At 47.3% G+C, this 24,807-nt stretch overlaps 3 protein-coding genes across 3 annotated transcripts; 1 reads left to right on the top strand and 2 right to left on the bottom strand.

Moving 5' to 3' along the window:
* Nucleotides 1-3,257: 3,257 nt before the first annotated feature.
* LOC149862481 (olfactory receptor 6E1-like) lies at nucleotides 3,258-4,211 on the top strand. Its single transcript, XM_090053933.1, has one exon. It carries the CDS (start codon nucleotides 3,258-3,260, stop codon nucleotides 4,209-4,211), a length of 954 nt encoding a protein of 317 aa, XP_089910059.1.
* A 7,015-nt stretch (nucleotides 4,212-11,226) lies between these two features.
* LOC149862480 (olfactory receptor 6E1-like) lies at nucleotides 11,227-12,177 on the bottom strand. Its single transcript, XM_090052792.1, has one exon. It carries the CDS (start codon nucleotides 12,175-12,177, stop codon nucleotides 11,227-11,229), a length of 951 nt encoding a protein of 316 aa, XP_089908918.1.
* Nucleotides 12,178-21,648: 9,471 nt separating this feature from the next.
* Nucleotides 21,649-23,779, bottom strand: LOC149862479 (olfactory receptor 6M1-like). Its single transcript, XM_090053931.1, has 3 exons — nucleotides 23,751-23,779; nucleotides 23,014-23,182; nucleotides 21,649-22,350 (listed from the first exon to the last, which is right to left on the bottom strand). The coding sequence occupies exons 1-3, from the start codon at nucleotides 23,777-23,779 to the stop codon at nucleotides 21,649-21,651; spliced, it is 900 nt and encodes a 299-aa protein (XP_089910057.1).
* Between the last annotated feature and the right edge of the window lie 1,028 nt (nucleotides 23,780-24,807).

Here is a 24,807-nt window from a genome sequence, read left to right as displayed (position 1 = left end):
ACTGACGCAAAGTACCTATTTAATAGGTTACCACCTATGCAATTGCAACTGATATCTCCTGTTATGCTAGAAGATGTTTGTAGTTGTCATGAAGAGTTTTTTGATCTGTAGACAACACAGACCTTGTTAGAGCTGATTGGTGTGTGAAACAACTCTATCAAGTAAGCCCTTTCACAGGGCAGAAGAGATGGAGATTAATGAGACCACTGTCCAAAATAATGAATTTCATTGGCGAATCTGAGGGAAGTTACACTGTGGTGTCTGAAAGATTTTCACCAGTATTGCTGAAAAGACTGGGGTGAAGGGTTTGCTGGTGTGCAGATGTATGTATGTCTGTGTGAAAGAGTGACAAGGGCAGACAGAGAAAGAAGGAGCTGTATGAGCAAACTTGAGAAGGACTGAGCCCCTTGAAGCAGAAGTGTTGTGGGAAAGTTTGGATTGGAAATGGCGTCCATTAAACCCTCTTACAGCTCTCATCTCCCTACTGCAATGGGAAAGCAGAGCTTTGTGTGCAGGCTGAAAAGAGATATTATTGTGCCTGAGAAATACCCGATTTATGTAATTGATTTATCCTCCTATTAGAAACAGCCCATCAAACTCACACAATTTAGCTAGCAACTCAGGTGCAAACTTCGTGTCATGGCCCCCTGTCAGCTCACTCAGACTCCCGCCCCCCCCCATAGGCCCCATCAGAAAATAAAGAAACAAAATGGTAAGGGTCCTAGTACTCCCCCTGTCCCCCGAGCCTAGCAGCCTCTCTGCTCCCATGGAGGATGGGGGGGAGGGGCTGGGGCAAGCTGTCAGCAAGCTGAGTGCTCCCTGAGCTGCAGGGGACCTGGTCTTACCCTCCATGGTAGCAGCCCCCGTGCCTCCCAGGCAGCACCCTCCCACTAGCATGCTGCCCAGGTAGTCCTGGGGGCCACAGTCACCATGGAGAGAAGCACTAGGCCCCACATAGCTCAGGGGCTGTGAGACCCCTACAGCAGTTCATGTGGGGAGGCTCAACAGGGAAAAAAACAAACAACAAAAAACAAAAAACAAAATGGTGAGAAGCTTAATCTTTTTTTCCCCGACTCTCTCCCTCTGCCTGCCTGCCTGCCTGAGCTGTCCAGAGTCTGGTGCTTCCCTCCATGGTGGGAGCACCCACTTGCAAGCACCTTGTCCAGATGGTCCCAGGGAGTTACGTAGCCATGGAGGGAAGCACTGGTCCCTGCACAGCTCAGGCAGGTAGGCATGCTCTGAGGGGGGAAAATAAATAAATAAAACATCAGGCTCTTTGCTGCTTTTTTCTTTTTTTTCCTCAGTCGAGCCTACCTGTATGAGTTGCTGCTGGGTTGCACAGCCCCTGAGCTGCGTGGGGCCCGGTGCTTCCCTCTGCAGTGGTGCTGCCCCTGCAACCACCTGAACCAGATGCTAGTGGGCAGGTGCCACCTGGAGGTGCCAACCCCATGGAGAGAAGGTCTGGGGTCTGCCGAAGCTCAGGGACCACTTGGCCTACTGGCAGCTGTCCCTCTTGACCCTGATGCCTTCCCACCTCCTGGGACCACCTGGGGCAGCAGGAGGGTGGCTGGGTGCTCTGGCACTGGGATAAGGTGGCATGGATGGGGCATAGGGCTCTGGAAGCCTGCCAAGCTTGAGCTTCCCTGAGCACACCTGGGTTTCCCATGCCCTGTTCACCATTCCACTTTGTTGCATAGCAAACTAAAATACCTTGGATGGGTTTTACCTTGCTATGTAACTGTGGCAGGGCACCATTTGTGCCTGCCACTTTAAGGGCCTGAGCCAAGCAGCCAGCAAGTGCCTGATTATGGTAGCCATTTTAGATTCAGGGAAGCCTATATAAGCAGGGCATTTTGCTGCTGGCAGGCCAGGAAACAACACTGCCTGGTTGTGAGGTTTCCTGAAACACTGTGGAGGTAAGGGAGGAACTGTACAGGATGGTTTAGGAGGCTCCTGGTCCTGGGCATGACTTCAAACTGCATTCTGCCTGGAGTGGATGGCCTGGTGGGGCTCTCAGTGGTGCGGGAGCCCCTAGGAAATGCCAGGCCAGTTACCAGCCTGGTGTAAGGCAGGTCAGAGTGCCTTAACCCCAGCTCCCACCTTAGGGTGGGTCCGGTAACACCGGAGACAGTTCCCTGAGGAGGGAGAATGGGGGGCCAGGAATGGCTATGGCCAGCTGAGCCCATGGGATGAAAGCCCCATGGCCCTAAATGAAGGGGGTGGTGTGGAGCCCCAGAGAGGGGGTGGAGATGGGGAGCCCCAGTGAAGGGGGAGAAGAACCCGAGGGCTGAGGACCCAGTACACTTTATATACACGTAGTGTTGCCCACAGAAGGGGCCAGAATAAGCTTAGACTTGGTCGAGTAATTGGTTGGCCACTACCCTGGTGAGGGTCATGGGAGAGGCCCAACAGATGGTACATCTGCCACCCAAGGACTGTACTAGCTAAGCCTATGGCCAAAGGCAGCCTGCACCAAGAGGCAGCAAGGCAGCGTAAGTTGGTGATGCATGAAAGAGACCCTGTGAGAGGGTGGAGTGTGTGAGGCCCAAGTGAGAGGCAGGTGGTATGAATGTGCATGTGACTGAGGCCTGATAGCACAGCCTAAGCATGCTCCAGCTGTAGGCTGGAAGCACTGTAACATCTGGATGTCATCTGAAAGGCACAGGCTGCGGTGTAGGGGAGGTACGGAGCCACAGATAGCGCCCCCTGGCATCAGGGCAGTAAATGGGTGGCTTCTCGCCTAAGTAAGATCATTAATTAATTAATAATAAGGCATAGCAGGTAAGTCAGGTGGGGGGTGTGCCCAAAGGCAATTGGGTACCCTAGCACCATAGTTAGGTGGGAAGCCCCACCTTTGCTACGGTAACAATGTCACTTAAAGAAAAACATACTTCCAAATGTGTACATCATCATGAAATTAAAGTGGAATATACCACCAAACTTGTAAAGAGCAACGCTATTAAAGTAGTGCAAAAGGGTATGTAAGCCACTTTAAAGGCCAATTTTGTTACATGCACAAGCACCATTAGCCTCAAATGGGGAATAAAGCATGATTCCAATGGTACCTAATTCTATTTCACAAGGGTCCACAACAGTAAACTGGAACCTAGCAAAAACAGTGGTCAAAAGACACCTGTTATGGTCACCACTCATGATCTCCTGCAGAATGTGGACATTTGTTTAAAGTGACAGGGACTGTGGTGAAGACTCTCTTATTTTCATTGTTTTTCTTTCTACAGGGAAAACTGAACTCATCAATGGAGGGAACAAATGAAACTGTTGTGTCTGAGTTCATTCTGCTGGGGCTTTTCACTATTGAAGGCCACCTGCAGGCGTTCATCTTTCTCCTCCTTTTTATCATGTACTTGGTTACACTCCTGGGCAACACACTGGTCATTTTCATAGTGTGGGTGGATCACAGGCTTCACACACCCATGTATTTCTTCATCAGTAACTTCTCCTTCCTGGAGATCTTGTTTACCTCTGTTACAAATCCCAAGATGCTGTTGAACTTCATCACAGGCAGAAAAAATATCTCTTTCCCCACATGCATGGCTCAATCCTACTTCTACTTTGCTGTTGGAGCAACAGAGTTTGCTGCCCTTGTGGTCATGTCCTTTGATCGTTATGTTGCCATCTGCTGCCCGTTGCAATATGCCACCATCATGAGGCCAAGACTCTGTGTCCAGCTTGTCCTTGGCTCCTGGGTGGGAGGTTTCTCAGTGATCAGCCTGCACATGGTCCTGATCTCCAAGCTGAGGTTCTGTGGACCCAGTGTGATCAACCATTTCTTTTGTGACAGCACACCACTCTTCCAGATCTCATGTGTGGGCACCCACCTTATTGAGAAGCTAGATTCCATGCTGATGTCCACCATTGTGTTTAGCTCATTGTGTGTAACCATGGTCTCGTATTCTTGCATTCTCTTTTCCATACTGAGGATCCCATCAATCGTGGGGAGGAAGAAGGCCTTTGCCACCTGCACATCCCATCTCACAGTGGTCTCACTAACCTATGGCAGCTGCATTTTCATGTATGCCAGGCCAGTCCCTGGTTATGCCTTGGATCTCAACAAAGGGGTGGCTGTGCTGAACACCATATTGACTCCTTTCTTGAATCCTTTCATCTATACCTTCAGGAACAAAACTGTCAAGCTCGCCCTCAAAGATGCCATTAGTGGCAGAATTGCAAACCTGTCCCCCAAGTTATGACTTACATTGTTTTGTATGCAGAGATAAACAGCATGGGTCAAATTGATTGTCAAAGAGCCTGAGTCAAGTTGTCAACATGTAGCTCGTGCAGTGTTCCATAAATCTGTTTTTCAGAAAAGGATTAGTGATTCAGCTTAAATCTAAAATTCAAATCTTATAAAATCCTAAGTCTGTCTGTCCATAACACTGTATTCACACTCCAATTGGCTGTCATGGCAGAGTGCCTGAGACAGACAAGGACAGACAGAAGAGCACTGCCAAGACAGTGGGGACTAAGGGGCTCCCTCTCCTGATTCTTGGAGGCAGAGGGGGACAATGGGGACTGGAGTGCTGCCATAACAGAAGTGATGGAGTGGTCTGCTCCCCCCATGTCTTCTCCTTGGAGCCAGGGGACATCAGCCCCCACCCAACAACAGCTGGCAGGGAGGGCAGGTGGCAGGGAACAGGAGAGGAAGGGGAGCAGGAAGGGGAAGGGGGGTTACTGGTGGCTGCACCCCACTGCAACTGTAACCATAGTTACGGGCCCTGTAGGGGTGAGTATAGGTTTTTTGGGGGGGGTTCTTTGGGTGTGTGGGTATGTAGGGTGAGGGAGCATGTGGGTGTGTGGGTGGGCATGGAGTTTGTGGGGGGGAAATGTGTGGGGGTAGCATGGCTGGGGTTTTTGTATGGAAGTGTGAGGGTGTGTATGGGTGCATGTCTATGGTGGGGGGAGTGTGGGACTCACCCTATGAACACACACACACTCTGCCCCTGAACCCCCATACACACACACACACACACACACACTACCCCTGAGCTTGCCTGCACACATTCTGCCCCTGAGCCTGCACACACACGTAGTTCCTCCCTACCTACACACACACACTCTGTACCAGCATGGTCCTGTGCTCCCGGTCAGGTAACGCATCCAGGAGCCACAGACGCACATTGCTGGAGCAGAGCAGGAGCAGGAAAGCAGGGAACTAGCTGGGGGTGGGTGGGGCAGGGTTGCTCAAGCCTGCAAGCCTGCTGAGGGCTCCCTCTGAGTCATACTGCCCTTGCCTTCTGTCAGCTTTGACAGGCAGCTGGGAGCAAATAAATATTAATTTACTAAGTGTTTAAAGTGTTCTGTAGGCCAGATAGAATGGCCTGGCTGGCCATGTCTGGCCTGTGGGCCATATTTTGCCCGCCCCGGTCTAAGAATTGCAAATACTGAATATAATATGTGAAATTATACCTTTCTTGTAGGCCTGTGTGAGTAGGCAGGTATTTGATCCAGCTTTGGCTCTGGCAGCTTCAGACAGGTTAACTAAGCGCGCACTTTGGCCATTTTGGCAGCCATCTTGGGATCAGAAATCCTGCCCTACTACATGATTTTTAACATCAAAAACCCCATGCCCTTACCCTTATATGGTGAGTGACATCACAAACCCCTCCCCCAACCCTGCCCCTGGTCACATGGTTCACGATATCACAAACACCACCTCCTGCCCCCAGTCACATGATGCATGATGTCCAAAACTTGGCCCAGCTCTGAGTCACATGATGCATAACATCAGAAACCTTGCCCCTGCCCTCAGTCAAATGATGCATGGCATCAGAAACTTCACCCAGGCTCCCAGTCACATGGCATGTGACATCAAAACCTCACCCCTGCCCCTTGTCATGTGATACATGACACCAAAAAAACCCACCCTGACCCTGTCACATGTTATCTGACACCACCATCACATGGTCCATGACATCAAAAGGACAGCCCATTCAGGGCCCAAAGCCCACCCCTCATGCTGCAAGACTTGCCTTAGACCACATGGTACAGTCATGACCTATCAGGCCCCAGACCACAACACTGGCTCCAGAATTCCCCACCCCATCACATAATGCATGACATCAGAGGGGTTGCCCAACAGTCCCAAACCCTGCCCCCATTCCACATGCTTCTAGACCCCCTAAGTCTACCAGGGACAGGTGTGGCTTATCAGGTAGTATGGGGTTGTGACTCCTCTAACAATCCACCCCCCTCAGTCAGTGAGTGGGGTTTCAGAGGCCTCAGACCTCCCTAAGAATGGTGCTGGACCAACTGGAGTGAGTAGAGGGGTGGGGCCTAGGCTGCAAGCCCATCCAGCAGTCTATCTGCTTTCCCAAGTGGGCCTTCTGTTTGTCTGAGACGTGCTAAGGCAATCGGGGCAGATGAATGAGATTTAGGAGTGTGAGATGGATTCCAAGACCCCTAAAACAGGACCAGGGACCATGATGAAACTCGAGAAGTCCATATCAGACCTACCTATGGAACACATAGCCAATCCTGTCTCAAGGGGCTTTGCTGAGGTCTTTGTCTGTGAGAGCAAAAATGAGTTTGTCACCATTACATATGACAACTGCATTAGGTCCCCATGAGGTAGCACCACATCAACACAATCCACATAGAAATAAAGATGGATTAGAACAAGAACATCTCATTTTGCTTTGGTAAGGTGATTGTTAAATTTTAGCTATGCCCCTGGAAGACTTTGGGATTTTGGAATAAGTAAAAGCACAACAGTGATGATAAAAACCTATGGGAACCCTAACTTGTACATAAATTATTATAAAGCCCAGGCCAGGCATGGTCTTCCCAGACGTCAGGGGGTGCCTGTGATGTACAGGGTTAGCGTAGGGGCATATTTCGCAGCCTCTTTAGGAAAGCAATTACACTTTTGAAAATGGGAGTGGGTTTAAAATGTGGCTCAAAACATTTCCAAAGATGTGATCGATCACATCTTCTGCACTGTTCTGATAAGGTGGGAAAGGTGACGGAGCAGGAGGGGTCTGGCCTCATGTATATTCAGAGAAGGATCCTTAAAAAAAAGAGAGATACACCATGCTTCTGCCATACAGGACACTCCCCAATCCCTTAAAACAGAGAGGTTAAGTCAATGGGCCAGCCATATACTAAAGACCAAGAAGCAGCCTGGGAGAAAGAAGGGGCTCTCTCCTGGAGAAACAGAAGTATATTTTAATCGCCATGGCCTTTGTTCACTGAGGGCCTGAAGAAAGTACTGGATTTGTTTCAAATAGCCCCTATACAGAGCAGCATTGAAAAAAGCCTGTATGTTGACAACCCCCCACTATCAGCTATTACCGAGTCTGCCCCACTAGACTTTTTCATTGCAGGGAATGGCAAAGATTACACGCTTCTGTACCTTTGCTGCAAGATTGTAAAAGATAGCAGAGATGATCTTGATGCTGGGGCAGCTGTGGGTCTGGTGAATTACCTGCTGGCCTCTGTCTAAAGCCAGCTGGATATCACTCTAGGAGATCATCTCATAAGCCAGAGCAATAACTGTTAGTCTTACTGAGCCTTCATCACCACAACTATAGTGATGACACCCTCAGCACCCAATTTTCTGCTGGCCAGTTTTACAAAGATAATCTTGGACATCACAAAGTGGTCACATGGGATTGCAATAATCACAGATTTAGGAGATGGGCAAACCTGACAGACAAAAGCAAAAAAGCAGAGTTGTTCAGCCATCTCCATAGCGATTTGTTTTTCAAGATAAAAAGTTTTGCTGAATGGCATGGACATGAAAATTAAACTGACATACAATAAAGATGCCTTTATCTTGATGGGTGCCTCAGCAGCTGGCCAGTGTAAACTACAAATCACAGCTACCTCACTTTTTGTGAAAAAAGTGAGGGTAGCTCCAGGTGTCCAGCTGCACCATGTGGAGGCCTTGCTTATGGCCAATGCTAAATATCCCATAGACCATGTGGGTATGAAAGGATTTAGTAGTCCTACTTGCAGACGAGTCAGTAATCATGAGAATCTAGTTTTCAGACAGCTGCCCAAATTTGTCATCATCAAGTTCAAGGATAACAATGCCTTTAGTGTAGGGTTACCATAGTTCTGGATTTTCCTGGGCCTGTCCTCTTTTTTGGCCCCCTGTGAATTTTTAAAATAAGAGCAAATGTCTGGCTTTTATGCTCTCCCTGGCTGGCTGCTTGGGGATGGGAGTAGCGAGCAAGGTGATTGGCTGTCAGGAGTCACATGCTCCTTGTGTGGCCCGGGCAAGCCGTTTAAAGAGACTTTGTGTGTGCGCGCGTGTGTGCGCATGTGCACGTGCGTGCGTGCATGCGTGCAAGGGGGGGCTCATGCACACGTGATGTGGGAGCTATTTGGGCAGCAGAGCTGGGGGGCAGGGTTCTGTGGGTCAGGATTGAGGGGCACAAGCAGGGCTGGCAGCCAGAGGCTGTGGGTTCAAAGTGATGGGCACCAGCAGGGCTGAGGGGCAGGCCAGGGGCTGCAGGTCAGGAGTGACAGGGGCTGACAGGGCTCGGGGGGGGCAGGGGCTTAGCAGTGAGGGTCAGAGGCAAGGCATGGGCATATCACTGCCCCTCCTAATCATATGCCCCTCTCTCCTCCCCCTCCCAGGTGTCCTCTTTTTTTCATGCTGGAAATATGGTAACCCTGTAGTGGGATTAATACTAAGAATCTCTTTCACTTTAAAGATTACAATATTAATTCTGTGGCCTGTTACATAAATGGAGAAGAAACCCCGACAAAACTCCTACAACCAGATTTTGAGAATGGTAACAGTGTGAGAGAATACATGCAGCTGGTACAGAGAGCTGGTAAACATATGAAAGACCGGTCCCTGCTAATCAACCATGAGGAGTCTGCGCTGGGGTTCACCTTACTTACCTTTGACCTGTCTCCTGACCAGGAATGTATTGATCATTATTCACTGATTAAAACTGGGAACCTGAGAGCAGAAATATGCTTTGTCAGGGCTTTGCTCACCACAGTTAACATGATTGTGTATGGGGTCTTTGACACTGTCATAGAAATAAATCAAAGGAGACAAATCCTGTTTGACTACATCTGAAGATGGACACAGATCACCAGGATTTTATCCTCAGACCCTTACACCAAAAACATTATTAGATGTATTCCACTGTGACTGTCTTCCTAAGACCTGGCTGTCTCAAAGACCCCTGAACTTGGTGGTCAACACATACCCACATAATCAACTCAAAGAACACTGGCTGGCAGTTTACTTGATGGATCAGAACTGTAGGGAGGTTTCTGACTCACATGGCGACCCCCACAGACAGCGCTCTCTTTCCTTGAAGTATTATGTTCTTTTTAAACAAGAACATTGCTTTTCAGATTAAACAGTTACAAGATCCCTGGTCTGTTGCCTGCAGATACCACTGTGTGTTTTTCCTGCACCACCATAGCAAGAGACTTTCATTTGAACAGATTTTAAAATTGTATTATTCCAACAATTAGTACACTATGATAGGATGGTGATGCAGTTTGTTAAAAGTAAATATAACACTTTCCAGATGCCTGGGCAGGCTCAAAACATATTTCAACATACCCAGGCATGTATTTCTTGCTATAAATCTAATGAACACTTTGTCTACATAAAACACCCAGCTTATTCTGTGAAAATAAAGCTGTTGCTGTTTAAAAATGTGTGTGTGTGTTTTCATTTTTACCCCATTTTCATTAACCCCTCTCCCCCCATATATTTGAACCCTCAGCACACTTACAGGCTCAGCAGTGCTACACTTGCTAGCATCATGACTGAAAGGGACTTGGGGGTCTTGATTGACCACCAGATGAATATGAGCCACCAATGTGATGCAGTGGCAGGCAAAGCTAACCAAACTCTGGCGTGCATCCACTGATGCATCTCAAGCAAAACTAGGGAAGTCATTCTCCCGCTTTACTCAGCCCTGGTGAGACTGCAGCTGGAGTACTGCAACCAGTATTGGGCCCTCCATTTCAGGAAGGACGTGGAGAAGCTTGAGAGAGTCCAGAGGACAGCTACTCGTATGATCCAAGGCCTGGAGGGAAGGCCTCATGAGAAGCGGCTGAGGGACTTGGGACTCTTCAGCCTCAAGAAGTGAAGGCTGGTGGGGGGGGACTTGGTGGCAGCCTACAACTTCATAAGAGGGGTACATGAGACCTGGGAGAACACCTGTTTATGAGAGCTCCTGAAGGGATAGCAAGGTCTAAGGGCCATAAACTCCAGGAAGGCCAATTTAGAAAAAAGTTCTTTATGGTGCATGTGTCCAGGGTCTGGAACAAACTCCCCCCAGAGGTGCAAGCACCTCCTCTGGACTCCTTAAAAAAACAGCTGGATTTATTTCTTGCTGGGGTCACTTGATCCCAGTTGACTTCCCATCTGTGGTGGGGGAACTGGACCCGAAGATCACTTAAGGTCCCTTCCAGCCCCTAATGTCTATGATACCTATGAAATCTATGAAATGCCACATGTCATGTCACCAGGATGGGGGGCAGGGTTTGTAATGTCACACACAATATAGGGGGGGAGGGGTTTGTGACATCAAAAAACACGTGATGGGGTGAGATTTCAAGTCCCAAGATGGCAGCCAAGATGGCTGCCTGACGGGTTAGAGCAGGTGTTCCTATATGTTACTGCTTTAGTGCCTCAGAACCAAAGTAGAGCATGTGAATTATGATATTTTGGCTGCTCTATTTCAAACCTGATTTCTCCTTTCAAAATACTAGTTATTAAGAGAGAGAGAGAGGTTTCTCAACACTTCCGGGGCAGGTATCTCTTGAGTTTCTCCAGTTAATTTCCAGGTGATAACTTATTAAGACTTCTCTGTTTTAGCAGATAATGTGTGTCACTGCATTAAGAAGTAGCTTAGAACTTTTTTCCTCCGAAACAAAGTTTATTTATTTGTAATAGTGCATTTACTAGAAAGGTGTTATTTCACATATTATAGTCACTATTTGCAATTTTTAGACATTTCTGCTCCCCAATATGCAGCCATAAAAATATTTTCCCAAAGTAAATAAAATATTTACTCCCTGCAGGTCTTTGAATAAAAAAAAAAAAGGAGAGAAAATTAATTATGTTTATTTTATTATTTTAGATTTAAGCTGAATCTTTAATCTTTTTCCTAAAAGCAGATTTACCAAACAGTGCATGAGCTACATGTTAACAGCTTGACCAAGACTCTTTGATAGTCTACTCTTTACTTTTTGTTGTCTCTGCATAAAAGACCATGAAAGTCATGATTTGGGGGACAGATTTGCAATTCTGCCACTAAAGGCATTTTTGAGGGCAAGCTTGACAGCCCTGTTCTGGAAGGTATAGATGAAAGGGTTCAAGAAAGGGGTCAATATGGTGTTCAGCACTGCCACCCCTTTGTTGAGATCCAAGGCATAACCAGTGACTGGCCTGGCATACATGAAAATACAGCTGCCATAGGCTAATGAGACCACTGTGAGGTGGGAAGTGCAAGTGGCAAAGGCCTTCTTCCTCCCCACAATTGATGGGATCCTCAGTATGGAGAAAAGAATACAAGAATATGAGACCATAGTTAAGCATAATGAGCTAAACATAATGGTGGACAGCAACGTAGCATCCATCTTCTGAATAAGGTGGATGTCCACACATGAGAGCTGGAAAAGTGGTGTGCTGTCACAAAAGAAATGGTTTATTACATTGGGCCCACAGAACCTCAACTTTGATATCATGACCATATGCAGGCTGATCACTGAGAAACCTCCCACCCAGGAGCCAAGGACAAGCTGGACACAGAGTCTTGGCCTCATGATGGTGGCATATTGCAAGGGGCAGCAGATGGCAACATAGCGATCAAAGGACATGACCGCAAGGATGGCAAACTCTATTGCCCCAACAGCAAAGTAGAAGTAGGACTGGGCCATGCACATGGGGAAACTGATGGTTTTTCTGTCTGTAATGAAGTTCAGCAGCATCTTGGGATTCGTAACGGAGGTGAACAAGATCTCCAGGAAGGAGAAGTTACTGATGAAGAAATACATGGGTGTATGAAGCCTGTGATCCACCCACACTATGAAAATGACCAGTGTGTTGCCCAGGAGTGTAACCAAGTACATGATAAAAAGGAGAAAGATGAACGCCTGCAGGTGGTCTTCAATGGTGAAAAGCCCCAGCAGAATGAACTCAGACACAACAGTTTCATTTGTTCCCTCCATTGATGAGTTCAGTTTTCCCTGTAGAAAGAAAAACAATGAAAATAAGAGAGTCTTCACCACAGTCCCTGTCACTTTAAATAAGTGTCCATATTCTGCAGGAGATCATGTGAGGTGACCATAACAGGTATCTTTTGACCACTGTTTTTGCTAGGTTCCAATTTAATGTTGTGAACCCTTGTGAGACAGAATTAGGTACCATTGAAATCATGCTTTATTCCCCATTTGAGGCTAATGGTGCTTGTGCATGCAACAAAATTGGCCTTTAAAGTGGCTTAAATGCCCTTTTGCACTACTTTCATTGCATTGCTGTTTTCAAGTTTGGTGGCATATTCTGCTGTAATTTCATGACGATGTACACATTTGGAATCGTAGTTTGCTTTAAATGACTTTGTTACAGAGCAAGGTAAAACTCATCTGAGGTGTTTTAGTTTGCTACATAAAAAAGTGGAATGGTGTACGGGGTGCTGGAAGCTCAGATGTGTTTTGGGAAGCTCAGGCTCGGCAGGTTTCCAGCATGCCCTACACCAGCCCCGCTGCCAGCACACCCAGCCACCCTCCTGCTGCTTTGCTGCTCTGCCTTACGGCAAGCCAGCCCCTTCCCAGGTGGTGGGAAGTCAGCAGGGAAGGTGAATGGGGCTCTGGAGCCTATCTGTCTCTTTCCCAAGGTGGGATGGGGGGGCAGCTGCTGGTGGGCTGAACGGTCCCTATGTTGTGGAGGACCCCTGAACTTCCCAGGTGGCACCTGCCGTCTAACACCCCACCTGGGTGATCGTGGGAGGGTGCAACTACCATTGAGGGAAGCACTGGGACCTGCGAAGGTAAGGGGCTGTGCCACCCAGTGGCAGCTCATGCATGCAGGCTCCACTGTGCAGAAGTGGCAAGGAGCCTGATCTTTTTTTGTTTTTATATCGTGGAGCATGCCTGCCTGCCTGACCTGCACCGGGACCGGTGCTTCCCTCCGCGGCCGCAGTGCCACCCAGGACTGCCCATGCATGGTGCTAGAGCGTGAGTTGTGCCTGGGGGGCACTGCTGCTGTGGACAGAAGCACAGGGCCCTGTGCAGCTCAGGCAGGCAGGCAAAGTCTGGGAGGAAAAAAAGAAAACAGATCAGGCTCCTCACCGCTTTTTTCTTTTTTTTCCCCAGTCAATCCTGCCTGTACACAACCCCTGAGCAGCAAGGGGCCCATTGGTACTACCATGGTGGTGGCACTCCCCAGGACTGCCCAAGCTGGGTCTTGGAGGCAGGTTACATCGGGACAGCTCCCCCACTGTGGAGGAAAGACTGGAGTCCCCCAAAGCTCAGGGAATGCTTGGCCTGCCAGTAGCTTACTGGGGGCAGGTAGCTTCTGGGGATGGTGGAAATGATCGGGCCACTCACCTCTTCTTCTTTATTATGATGGAGACTGTGGGGTGCTGAGAGAAGTGGGTGAGCTGACAGGGGGCCAAGACACAATGTGACATCATGTGACATCACAGAAGTCCCTAAATAAACATGGTGGGTTTTTAAATGGCATGATTAAAAAACCACCAATTAAAAACCCAACGTTTCAATTTAGGGAGAACTAAATCTTCATCACGTGTACAAGCACCATAAATAGACAGAAATAAAGAGGCTGGTGCAGTATATAGTAGTTGATGGATTCCTTTTCGTGCTGTTTTGTTGTTCTTTGGGTTTTCATGTCTATTGTTCTCTATAGAACAACAGTAAGGATGAAGGGCACAGCAGATTCCTAAATAAAACTGTTTTCTTTCACCCTCTCTTTCTCTTATAATCACCAAGCATAAAGGCTTGATATTTACCTGCTGCTGATCTCACTGAATTTTGAATGACAAAATATCCTGAGGATCACTAGAGTGCCCTCCAACTATTTGAGGGGTACTGCTGCGTTCCTGCAAGAAAAGGCACTTCCATAGATCTGGCCTGTGACATAACAGAGAGAACTTGGCAGCAGTGAAGGTTCCCAGAGAAGCCAAATAAAGTTTGAACCCCTGGCCTGAGTTGTTAGCTAAATTGTGTGAGTTTGATGGGCTGTTTTTAACAGGAAGATGAATCAATTACACAAGTCAGGCATTTATCAGGTACAATCCCATCTATTTTCAGGCTGCACACAGAGCTCTGCTTTCACAATTACAGTAGGGACAAGACAGCTGTAAGAGGGTTCATTGGACATCATTTCCAATCCAGACTTTCCCACAACACTTCTGCTTCAAGAGGCTCAGTCCTTCTCAAGTCTGTGCCTACAGCTCCTTCTTTCTCCCTCCGCTCTTGTTACTCTGTCACAAAGACATGCACACAATTGCACACCATCAAACCCCTCAGCCCAGTCCGTCCCGCTCTATTAAAGGACTTATTTGTTCGGATAGAGTTGTTTCACACACCAACAAGCTTTAATAAGATCTGTGATTGTCTATAGATTAAAAAAAAATATTGATATCTATAACAAACATCTTCCAGAATAACAGGAGACATCAACTGTGACTGTATAGGTGGTAACTCAGGCACAGGCAAACTAAGCAATTTGAACCAAGTTGTGCAGGGAATGTATAAAAGAGGAGTTGAACCTTGATTGCTCAAATCTTAATACAATATCTTCCCTCCTCCCCAACCTTTCGTATATTTGCAGTACAAGACCTTGCCCTTTCAAAGAAGGAAGGAAGTGGCTAGGACATTATTTAAGGATTTGGGAAATTTGGATCCTTTCTCTTCTCTACAATAGATATGGCTACAACATCACTCTTATACTACAGTAACACGGAAGAGATCAAAATCCACCACTTAACAATGGAGGTAATCTGAGACCTGCGAAGAATGTCTTTCATTCAAAAGCTTGTCTGATTTTATCCCATCTACATAGTTGGTTCAATAAAAGACACCATCCTAAGAAACCCTTGACTCTCACATTATTTGTAGACCATCACAGCTACAACATCACTCTTCCATTACTGCAGAGTACCTGTGTGAGACTGGAAGTGACTCAGAGGCAGTGGTGATGACAGCAATGTGAGAATTATTTCTTAGATAACCCCACATTTGATTGGAGATGTGTCCAGTGATGGTCTCAGGATACAGGAAAAAGTCCTAGTATGGGAAGTGAAAGACACTGAGACGGGAGACCAGAAAATGGGAGAATTTTCATGGGTATCTGGAGAAATTGTTTCCTTAATGTTCATTGATTTGGTCATTCACATTTCTTAGGTTTCTCTGAAAATCTCAGCCTAAGGGTTTAAGGATTTGTGAAAAGGGAGTTGTAATCAGTGCATATTTCACAGCAAGAAGCATAAATGGGTCTTTGCAAATAACGTAAGTATAAACAGCTTAGGAATAGTCCCAGGATCAAAGACATCCCAGTTATGATTCACAGATGAGATCTCTCATATGTGCATGAGGAAATTGAATGGGAAGTTCAGACTTCAGGTAAAGGAATTTGAGATAGAACCACCCCCATTCTGCAATCCTGACCCATTTGCACTGCGCATCCTCAATGAGGTAGTTGTTACCAGACTGTCAGCATAATGTGGTTGTGCAAAAGCAGGTTTGTTTGAACAAAATGTGAGCCAGTTTTTTCCCCCAGCAATAACTGCATTTTTCTCACTATATTTCTTCATTTCTTTCTCTTCTATAGAAAATACTTCCCCTGCCCCTACCCATGCTGTCCCCCCACCCTCCCCTGACATACACGATTTCACACTTTATCTGTAGCTTATGAAGTTACCTTTTCCTTCAATTAATTGTTGAGCACTGTCATCCTGAAAAGAATGGCACAAAAGCATGGCTTCACTCCAGTCTAACTGTCTCACTGTCCTCAGGAAAAAAAATGTCTTCTCTTCACTCACTCTGTCTTTTATGATGGCAAGGTGTACCTACTTTGGCCAACAGCTGGTGCCACCTTGACAGATTAAAATACCTAGAAAAATCTTACAGATTATAATAAGGTTCTGGTTGAAAACAAACATGAAAAAAAATCTTCTTCTTTTAAGACATTCTACCTGCAAACTTAAAATAAAGATCACATCCTAGTTCAGTCTTGGGAACATAAGCCATGCCATCCTGGGTCAGATCAGTTTTCCATACACTGCCCCTGAACATGGCATACCTTGGATGCTTCAGCGGATGAATAAATGAACAGGGCATGTCTAGTGTGACCATTCCCTGGCCATACATCCTCAGCATCACACATCTTTGGGTTTAGGGATGCAAGAGAAAACAGCCCTAACTTTATTTAATAGTTCCCGATGGCCCTATTCCCCATGCACGTGTCCTTTTTTATACCTGGTTTTACTGTCTGCCTCTCTGGGAATGGCAAGAGACACGCGGGTGAAAGCCTGCTGTGCACCCGCTCCCCCAAAGCCCCCCAGAGACCCCCCAGGGAGCAAACCAGGAAAGCCAAGGTTGCAACTGAACTCCAATTACCTGTGAGCATCAAGGACAATAAAAAGTCCTTTTTCAGTTATGTGGAGAGCCGAAGGAAAAGCAAGGGCAACATTGGACCCCTGGTGAACCAGATTGGCCAACTGACAACTGATGCCCCGGAAAAAGCCAACCTACCAAATGGGTACTTTGCATAGGTTTTTCATCAGTCCCACAGGGTGCCCCTGGCCATTACGGGAGAGGAAGGCCTGGGTGAGGGAGATTCCTTGCCCTCCATTAATGCTGTCCTCGTAAAGGAACACCTTGAGAGGCTGGACACCTTCAAGTCAGGCGGGCCTGACAATCTACAGTCCAGGGTACTCAAGGAGCTGATGAGCATCATAACCCAGCCTCTGGCACAGATCTTTGAGACCTCCTGGTGCTCTGGTGAAGTGCCCGAAGACTGGAAGAAGGCCAATGTGGTGCCTATCTTCAAGAAAGGGAGGAAGGTGGATCCAGCTAACAACAGGCCCATCAGCCTGACCTCTATCCCAAGTAATATCTTAGAAAAGTTTATTAAAGAGGCCATCCTTAATGGACTGGCTGATGCCACCATCCTGAGGGGTAGCCAGCATAGGTTTGTTGTGGGTAGGTCTTGCTTGACCAATATCATTTCCTTCTACAACCAGGTGACCTATCACCTGGACAAAGGAGAAGAGATTGATGTCATATATCTTGACTTCAAAAAAGCCTTTGATATGGTATCCCATGATCACCTCTTGGCAAAACTGGCCAATTGTGGCCTTGGGTCCACCATGATCCACTGGCTGGGAAATTGGCTCCGCGGTTGGACCCAGAGGGTGGTAATTGATGGAAGTCAATCGTCATGGTGCCCTGTGACCAGTGGTGTCCCCCAAGGCTCTGTCCTTGGACCCAGATTGTACAACAACTTCATTAATGATGTGGACATTGGAGTCAGAAGTAGACTGGCCAAGTTCACCGATGACACCAAACTTTGGGGCAAAGCATCCACACCTGAAGACAGGCAGGCAATCCAAGCTGACCTGGACAGGCTCAGCAAATGAGTGGATGAGAACCTGATGGTGTTTAACACTGAATAATGCAAGGTTCTCCACCTTGGGAGGAAAAACCTGCACCATCCTTATAGGCTTGGCAGTGCTACACTGGCTAGCACTACGGAAGAAAGAGACATGGGGGTCATCATTAACCACAAGATGAACATGAGCCTTAAATGTGATGCTGCAGCTAGTAAAGTGATCAAAACACTGGCTTGCCTTCATAGATGCTTCTCAAGCAAATCCCGGGACGTCATTCTCCCCTTGTACTCGGCATAGGGGAGGCTGCAGCTGGAGTACTGCGTCCAGTTTTGGGCTCCACAATTCAAAAAGGATGTGGAGAAGCTTGAGAGAGTCCAGAGAAGAGCCATGCACGTGATCAGACGTCTGGAAAACAGACCTTACGATGACAGGCTGAGAGCCATGGAGCTCTTTAGCCGGGAAAAGTGCAGGCTCAGGGGTGAAATGATGGCCATCTATAAGTTTATGAGGGGTGACAGTCAGTATCAGGGGGAATGTTTGTTCACCAGAACGCCCCAAGGGAAGATGAGGTCAAACGGTTATAAACTACTGCAAGATCATTTCAGGCTGGACTTAAGGAAGAATGCATTTACTGTCCGAGCCTCCAAGGTCTGGAACAGCCTGCCATTAGAGGTGGTTGAAGCACCTACATTGAACACCTCCAAGAGTAAATTGGATGCTTATCTTGCTGGGATCCTATGACCCCAGCTGACTTCCTGCCCTTTTGGTGGGGGGCTGAACTCGATGATCTGAGGTCCCTTCCAGCACTAATGTCTATGAAATCTATGAGATCTCCAACTTCCTGGGGCAACAAGTCCTACAAGTGAGCTTCACTATATAAGAACTATGTTCTATGTAACTCCTGTGCTGGTCAGAGTAACTCAGCCCCACGCTGTCACCCAGACATAATCCCATGGTCTCCATGGAGACTGGCTAGGGGCCATGGGGTCAGGGTCTGCTGGGAAATGGAGTCTGGCTGTGGGCTGGATTCGCCATTGCTCACCCCTGCTGTATTTACATGGTCTGTCTTACATGAGGTATAAAAGATGGAGGATTTTCAAAGCCTTGAAGTGCTTTTGAAGTCCCAATTTGCCCTATTTTTGTTGGGGTGATAGTATTCAAATCGGTTTGGTATCTTTGAAGATCTCAAAATCTATCTAATCTATGTCTGTCTGTTTGTCTGCCCCCCCCCCCCCAACTTGCAAAGGCCAGGGAAAACACTTTTTCCCCCCAGAAAAATCAGATCCTGTTAAGACTTCTTTATTTGTGCTTTCTCTATCTGAGGTCCTCAATATCACCATGCTATTTTAGGAAATAAATAGCTCCCATTTATAGCACAATTACATTTTAATTTCCTATTGGACCTAAGAGAGTTAGAAAAACAAAGTACAACTAAAAACCATAGAGCAAACAAGAAGAAGCTAATCTTAAAGTTAAGATAATGTCATGTTGCAGAAGCAAGACATTCATGTATTATTTTTAGAGACTTGAGTATGGTTGAATTAGATAACCCTTCAGATGCATACTGGATGGAAAAAGGGATCTAGTCCTAAGTCAATGAAGTCTGTGAACCTAATTTATGTACAAACCTTTGGATCTCCCAGGCATACTTGTTGTGCTTGTATGTATGCATATACATACCATGACAGCATTGTTTAGACCTGGGATATGTTTGGAGCATATAAACACATTTTTAAATGTAGAAAGGGAACTTACAATACTCCATATTAGTGTCAACAAGAGTTCTCTTTATCCATAGTAATGATGTGCCACCTGTGACAGAGCAGCTTTAGTGCTTGGTCATTTTAAGGGCTGGATCAGGCTGCCACCAGGTGGCTAATTGTGGCAGCCATTTTCCAACATCAGCCAGAGAGGCAGCAATCTGGGTTGAGCAGCCAAGGAGGGAACATCAGGCTGAGTTGCTCCCAGAACACCTGGCAGTAAGGGAAGGAGCTATGGGGAAGCCCTGGTGGCTCCTCATGCTGGGCAAGACCTAAAACTGCACCCTGATAGCATAGGGAGGCCTGGTGGGACTGCTGGTGGCGTGGCAACCTCTACATAAAGTGTAAGGCAGGTTGGGGTGCCTAAACACCAGCCCCCACCATCTGGTGGGTTGAGAGATTGTGTGGTAGCAATTATGCCACGTAAGCTTCTTGAAGTGCCTGAGCCTCTAGGGATGGATGACTGGTGAGTTGGGCCAGGCAGTCTTTAGAAAGTCCCTGAGCCTGTAAGGAGGGGAACCCCGAGCCTTGCAAGGGAAAGGGCAGAGTTGTAGAGCCAGCTAAGCTTCTGAGGAAGTGGCTGAGTCCAAGGGGGAATTTGGCCCCAGGCCCCAAAGGAAGGGGTGGAGTGTTGGCCCACGAAGGGGCATAGAGGCCTGGCAAGGGGCCAGGGCAGAGTTAGCCCAGAGTTAGGTGAATCAGGCAGTTGCCACTCAGATGAAGGCCATGGGAGAGGCCCAACAGGCTGGACTAGGGCTGCTTGAAGTATGAGAAGACAAGCCTAATGATCTCCATGGAAGTACAGCAGTGTGTATGTGGCCTAGAGGGCTGAGTGAAGGAGGCTCCTGTGAGAGGGGGTGGTATGCTAGAGACCTTACGATGGTTTGGATTCAGCCCAGCTGTGAGCTGGGGAGGTTTACTATAAGAGCATAACATCTGCGAAGCATGGGACATCTAAGGGGTGGTTGGAGTGTGTAAACATTGTCTCATTATAACTGGGGCATTCAAAGGGCAGCCTCCCACCTTTTTAATATCCTAATCAATTAACAACAAGGTGTGACAGGCAAGCAAGGCAGGCAGTTTGCTCAGAGATGGGTGTGCTGGAGCTAACATCTGGTCCGAAAGTCACCCTTGCCTCACCACCTCATTACCATAACAAGCAAACAGTGAAACATGTTCCCTTCTGAGGCAGGGAAATATGGCTATTTCCATTTTAAAAAATGGAGAACTAAGGCATGAACATGGACTAGTGAATAGCTCAAGAACATAGATAAAGCTTGTGACATTGAAAAAAAATAAATGCAGAAATACCAAGTTTTTTTCAGTACCAAAACCGCAATCACATCTTATTTTCCTCCATGCAGCTATCTCCATATTTGTCTCTGGGAATCTCTACCCTATGGTTATTGACAATATCTCCATGTGTCAGAGTATCTCTACTTTAAACTAGGAATACTATTATTATTACTCTGTCCAAAAATCAGCATTAAAAATGTATCTTGTTCGTGGCAGAAAAAGAAGAGGAAAAGTCCTCTAAATATCAAATCTTAAGACTGGGATTACAAAGAACATGGAAAGGAAAGACCTTAACATGGTAATAAAAACAGAAGACCTGCAGGGACAGCTTGATGCTCTCAGATTTTCTAACACAGTGCCCAGATCCTCCAAAATGCTGTTACTGTGAGAAATGCCTTGATCCTTTTAAATGTGGTGGGTCATGAGTGCAAGATGAAATGATTGCCAGCTCTGAGACAGTGGGTTAATTTATGCCTTCGAACATTGACGATACATAGGGGGTGCAAGTGGGTGCACATGCACTCCCAGAAAATGGCGGTGCGCCCCCTTGGGACTGGCCACTGCCACCAGAGCCAGAGGCACATGCAGGTGGTTACCACTTATCCCCTCTCCTCCCTACCACTGACACCACTGTGGCCGCCTGCAGGTGGAACTCACTAGCCACTACCATGCCCCCATTGCTGACAACACCACCGCTGCCTGTGGGCAATCGCCATGCCCCCCACAGCCTCGGGAAGCACAAGGCATTCATGCCTCCCAATTTTCATTTCAAAAGGAGAATAAAAAACATGCACCTTCCCTAAGTTCCATTCAGTTTAAATCAGAAGCATGGTTTCTGCTGCAAGAATACTTGTTTGAGATCGTAATAATGCACCAGCAACCAGCATTTACTTAATTTGCCTTTATTATTGAAAAAGACATGACAATGGTTAAGAGCCAAAATGTCCTTGGACAGAGAAAAACTGCCCTGTGTTTGTTTCCATCTTCCTTCTCTTAAGAAGCAAACAAAATCAGGAATTTGAAAATATCCTAATCAGAGCCTTCTTCAGGACTTTTTTGACCTTCTCATTCCTCAGGCTGTATATGAAGGGGTTGAGGAGAGGTGTCGCTATTGTGGTCAAGACAGCTTCCACCTTGTCACAGACAAGGGAGTAGCTTTGATTGAGCTGGACATACATGAAGATGGAGCTCCCATAGGCAACGGTGACCACAGTGATGTGAGAAGCACAAGTGGAGAAGGCTTTCTGCTGCCCCTGCCCAGAAAGGATTTTCATGATGGTGGAGATAATGTAGCTGTAAGACACTGCTGTGAGCATCAAGGAGCTGAGCACCACAAGGGAGGACAGGAGGAAATTGATGTGCTCAATCAAGCTGGTGTCAATGCAGGCCACTTGCAACAAGGGGGCAATGTTGCAGAAGAAATGGTTGATGGCATAGCCAAAGTAGGGCAGCTTGGACACCACAATGGTGGGGAAGAGGACAGAGAGGAAGGTGCTCGCCCAGCAACCCAGCACCATAAGGAAGCAGACATGGCTGTCCATGATGACAGTGCATTGGATTGGGTTGCAGATGGCTATGTACCAGTCAAAGGACATGACTGCCAGGAGGATAAACTCCAGAGTCCCCAGGAAGAAATAGAAGTAGGTCTGGGTGATGAATCCAGAAAAGGAGATGCTTTTCTTCTGTGCCAAAAGATTAGACAACATCTTGGACTGTGTGTAGATGAAACGAGGGGCATGTGTGCACGACACTTAGAAGTGGGTTAAATGCTTTTGCACCACTTTAATGGTGTTGGTGTTTGCATGCCTTAGTGGTGTGTTGTGCATTAATTTCAGCCACTGTAGGAAATTTGGCAGAATAATGCACCATAAATGACTTGGGGAGTTTTTGTTTGCTGCCCCCACAGCCATGGAGCGCAGCACCAGGCTCCGTGTAACTCTGCAGCTCTGCAGGAAGCCCTGCAGGCAGCCTGGCAGCAGCCCAGGAAGGCAGGCTCTGCTCAAGAAAAACAGTGAGCCTGTTTTTTAATTTCCTCCTCCAGAGCCTACCTGCCTGCCTGAGCTGTGCGGGAGCCTGGTGCTTCCCTCTATGTCTGTGGTGTACCATGGGACCACCTAAACTGGGTGCCTGCAGGTGGGTACCACCTGGGGGCCCTGATGCTGTCATCAAGGGAAGCACGAGCCCCCAACCCTGCAGCCCAGGGACCGCTCCACTTACTGGCAGCTTGCTCTCACCTCTCTGTCACTGGAGAGGCAGGTAAGTGTGGGGTGTGTGCACAACATGGGGCTTTACTAGATCCTAAATTACATCAGTGGTTTAAAAACCCACAGCTTCAATTTACAGCCCTTGTTTTGTCTACACACGCCCTAGGGCACAATTACCATTGTGAAAAGGATGTCCAAGAAGGACAAGTTGCTGAGGAGGAAATACATGGGGGTATGGAGGCAATGGTCAGTCCATATGATAGAGATGATGCTGATGTTGCCTGTAAGTGTGATCAAGTAAATGAGCAGAAGGACCACAAAGAAGAAAATCTGCTTTCTTCTGAGGACAGGGAAAAATAGGAGGATGAATAGGAGGGCATCAGAACTGGGGGCAACAAAGGCACCAGTCACAGGGCTCAAGTGCCTATACACTAATGCTAGGAGCATGGGGAGCAAGCAGGATAAACTAGCACTCCTGCTTGCAGAAAACACTTATGACTTAGTGGGGTTAACAGAAACCTGGTGGGACTCTACCCACGACTGGGTGGTACACATTGAGGACTATAAGCTGTACAGAAAGGATAGAGTGGAGAAGAGAGGGGAGGGGTTGCGGTCTATGTCAAAGAGTGTTATACATCGACCCTTATCACAATGGAATCAGGAGGACAAAGTAGAAGGATTGTGGGTTAGGATACATGGAGATCAAGAAGAAAGGGATTTGGTGGTAGGTGCCTGCTACAGACCCCCACACCAAGGGGAAGAACTAGATTTGGAACTCCTGAGGCAGCTCTTGGAAACCATAAAGACTAGGGAGGCAGTGGTCATGGGGGACCTAAACTACCCTGACATCTCCTGGGAGATGGAGACAGCAAATTCCCACCGTTCACGCAGGTTCCTATCCTGTGTACAGGACCTCCACCTGATGCAAGAGGTACATGGTCCTACTAGGGGGAATGCCTTACTGGACCTGGTATTAGGCAACAGGGAATGACATGGTAGGGGACCTACAGATCAGTGGTCACCTGGGCGACAGTGACCACCACATAATAGAAATCATCATAAGGTGCAGAGTGGGGAAGGTAACGAGTAGGGTGGAAGTGCTAGACTTTAGGAAGGCTAACTTCAGCAAACTCAGGTGTTTAGTCAGTGAAGCACTGCAGAGTAAGAGATTTGGCGAGATGGGAGGCCAGGAAGGGTGGTTGTGCTTTAAGGAAATGATCCTTCAGGCACAGAGGGAGACGATCCCGATGCAGGGGAAAATGGGGAAAGGGGCCAAGAGGCTTCCTTGGCTGACCAGAGAAATCCAGAGCAGCCTAAAGGCAAAAAGGGGGGCATATAAGCAGTGGAAACAAGGAAAGCTTAATAAAGAGGAGTATACCTCCTCAGCTTGCAGTTGTAGGGAAGCAATTAGAAAGGCCAAAGCTACCATGGAGCTGAGGATGGCACCCCACGTTAAGGATAACAAAAAATTATTTTTCAGATATATAGGGAGTAAAAGGAAGGCCCAGGGTAGAATAAGACCACTACTGTATGGGCAATTGGTGACAGACAGGGAGGACAAGGCTGTACTCCTCAATGAGTTCTTTGCCTCAGTGTTCCTAAATGAGGGGCAAAACAAGTCTCACAAGGAGATTGTAGAGCAACATCTGGGCACCGGACTACCAAGCGTTGACCCTGAGATGTTGCAGAGTCAATTGGAAGGACTGGATGTATTTAAGTCGGCAGGCCTAGATGAGCTCCATCTGAGAGTACTGAAGTCACTGGCTGATGTCATTGTACAGCCACTGGCAAGAATATTTGAGCACTTGTGGTGCACAGGACAGGTCCTGGAGGACTGGAAAAGGTCCATTGTGGTCCCTGTTTTCAAGAAGGGAAGGAAGGAGGATCCAGGCAACTATAGGCCAGTCAGTCTCACCTCCATGCTTGATAAAGTCTTTGAAAAGATTATTAAGGCTTACATATGTG

The sequence above is a fragment of the Crocodylus siamensis genome, chromosome 6 (genome assembly GCF_052110815.1).
Source record: "Crocodylus siamensis isolate JL-2025a chromosome 6, ASM5211081v1, whole genome shotgun sequence".
NCBI classification, from domain to species: Eukaryota; Metazoa; Chordata; order Crocodylia; family Crocodylidae; genus Crocodylus; species Crocodylus siamensis.
Note: the sequence above shows the minus strand (reverse complement) of the source record. Positions and strands in the feature narration are given on the sequence as shown.

Bases quoted from the DNA above. Each gene is read 5' to 3' on its own strand.
- LOC149862481 (XM_090053933.1), top strand. From the start codon at position 3,258: ATGGAGGGAACAAATGAAACTGTTGTGTCTGAGTTCATTCTGCTGGGG.
- LOC149862480 (XM_090052792.1), bottom strand. From the start codon at position 12,177: ATGGAGGGAACAAATGAAACTGTTGTGTCTGAGTTCATTCTGCTGGGG.
- LOC149862479 (XM_090053931.1), bottom strand. From the start codon at position 23,779: ATGTACCTCTTGCATCAGGTGGAGGTCCT. The intron at 23,183-23,750 runs GTACACAGGATA...CCCTGTCCTCAG, and splicing joins TTGCATCAGGTGGAGGTCCT to AAGAAAGCAGATTTTCTTCT. The intron at 22,351-23,013 runs GTGCCCTAGGGC...ATCTACACACAG, and splicing joins TCCTTTTCACAATGGTAATT to TCCAAGATGTTGTCTAATCT.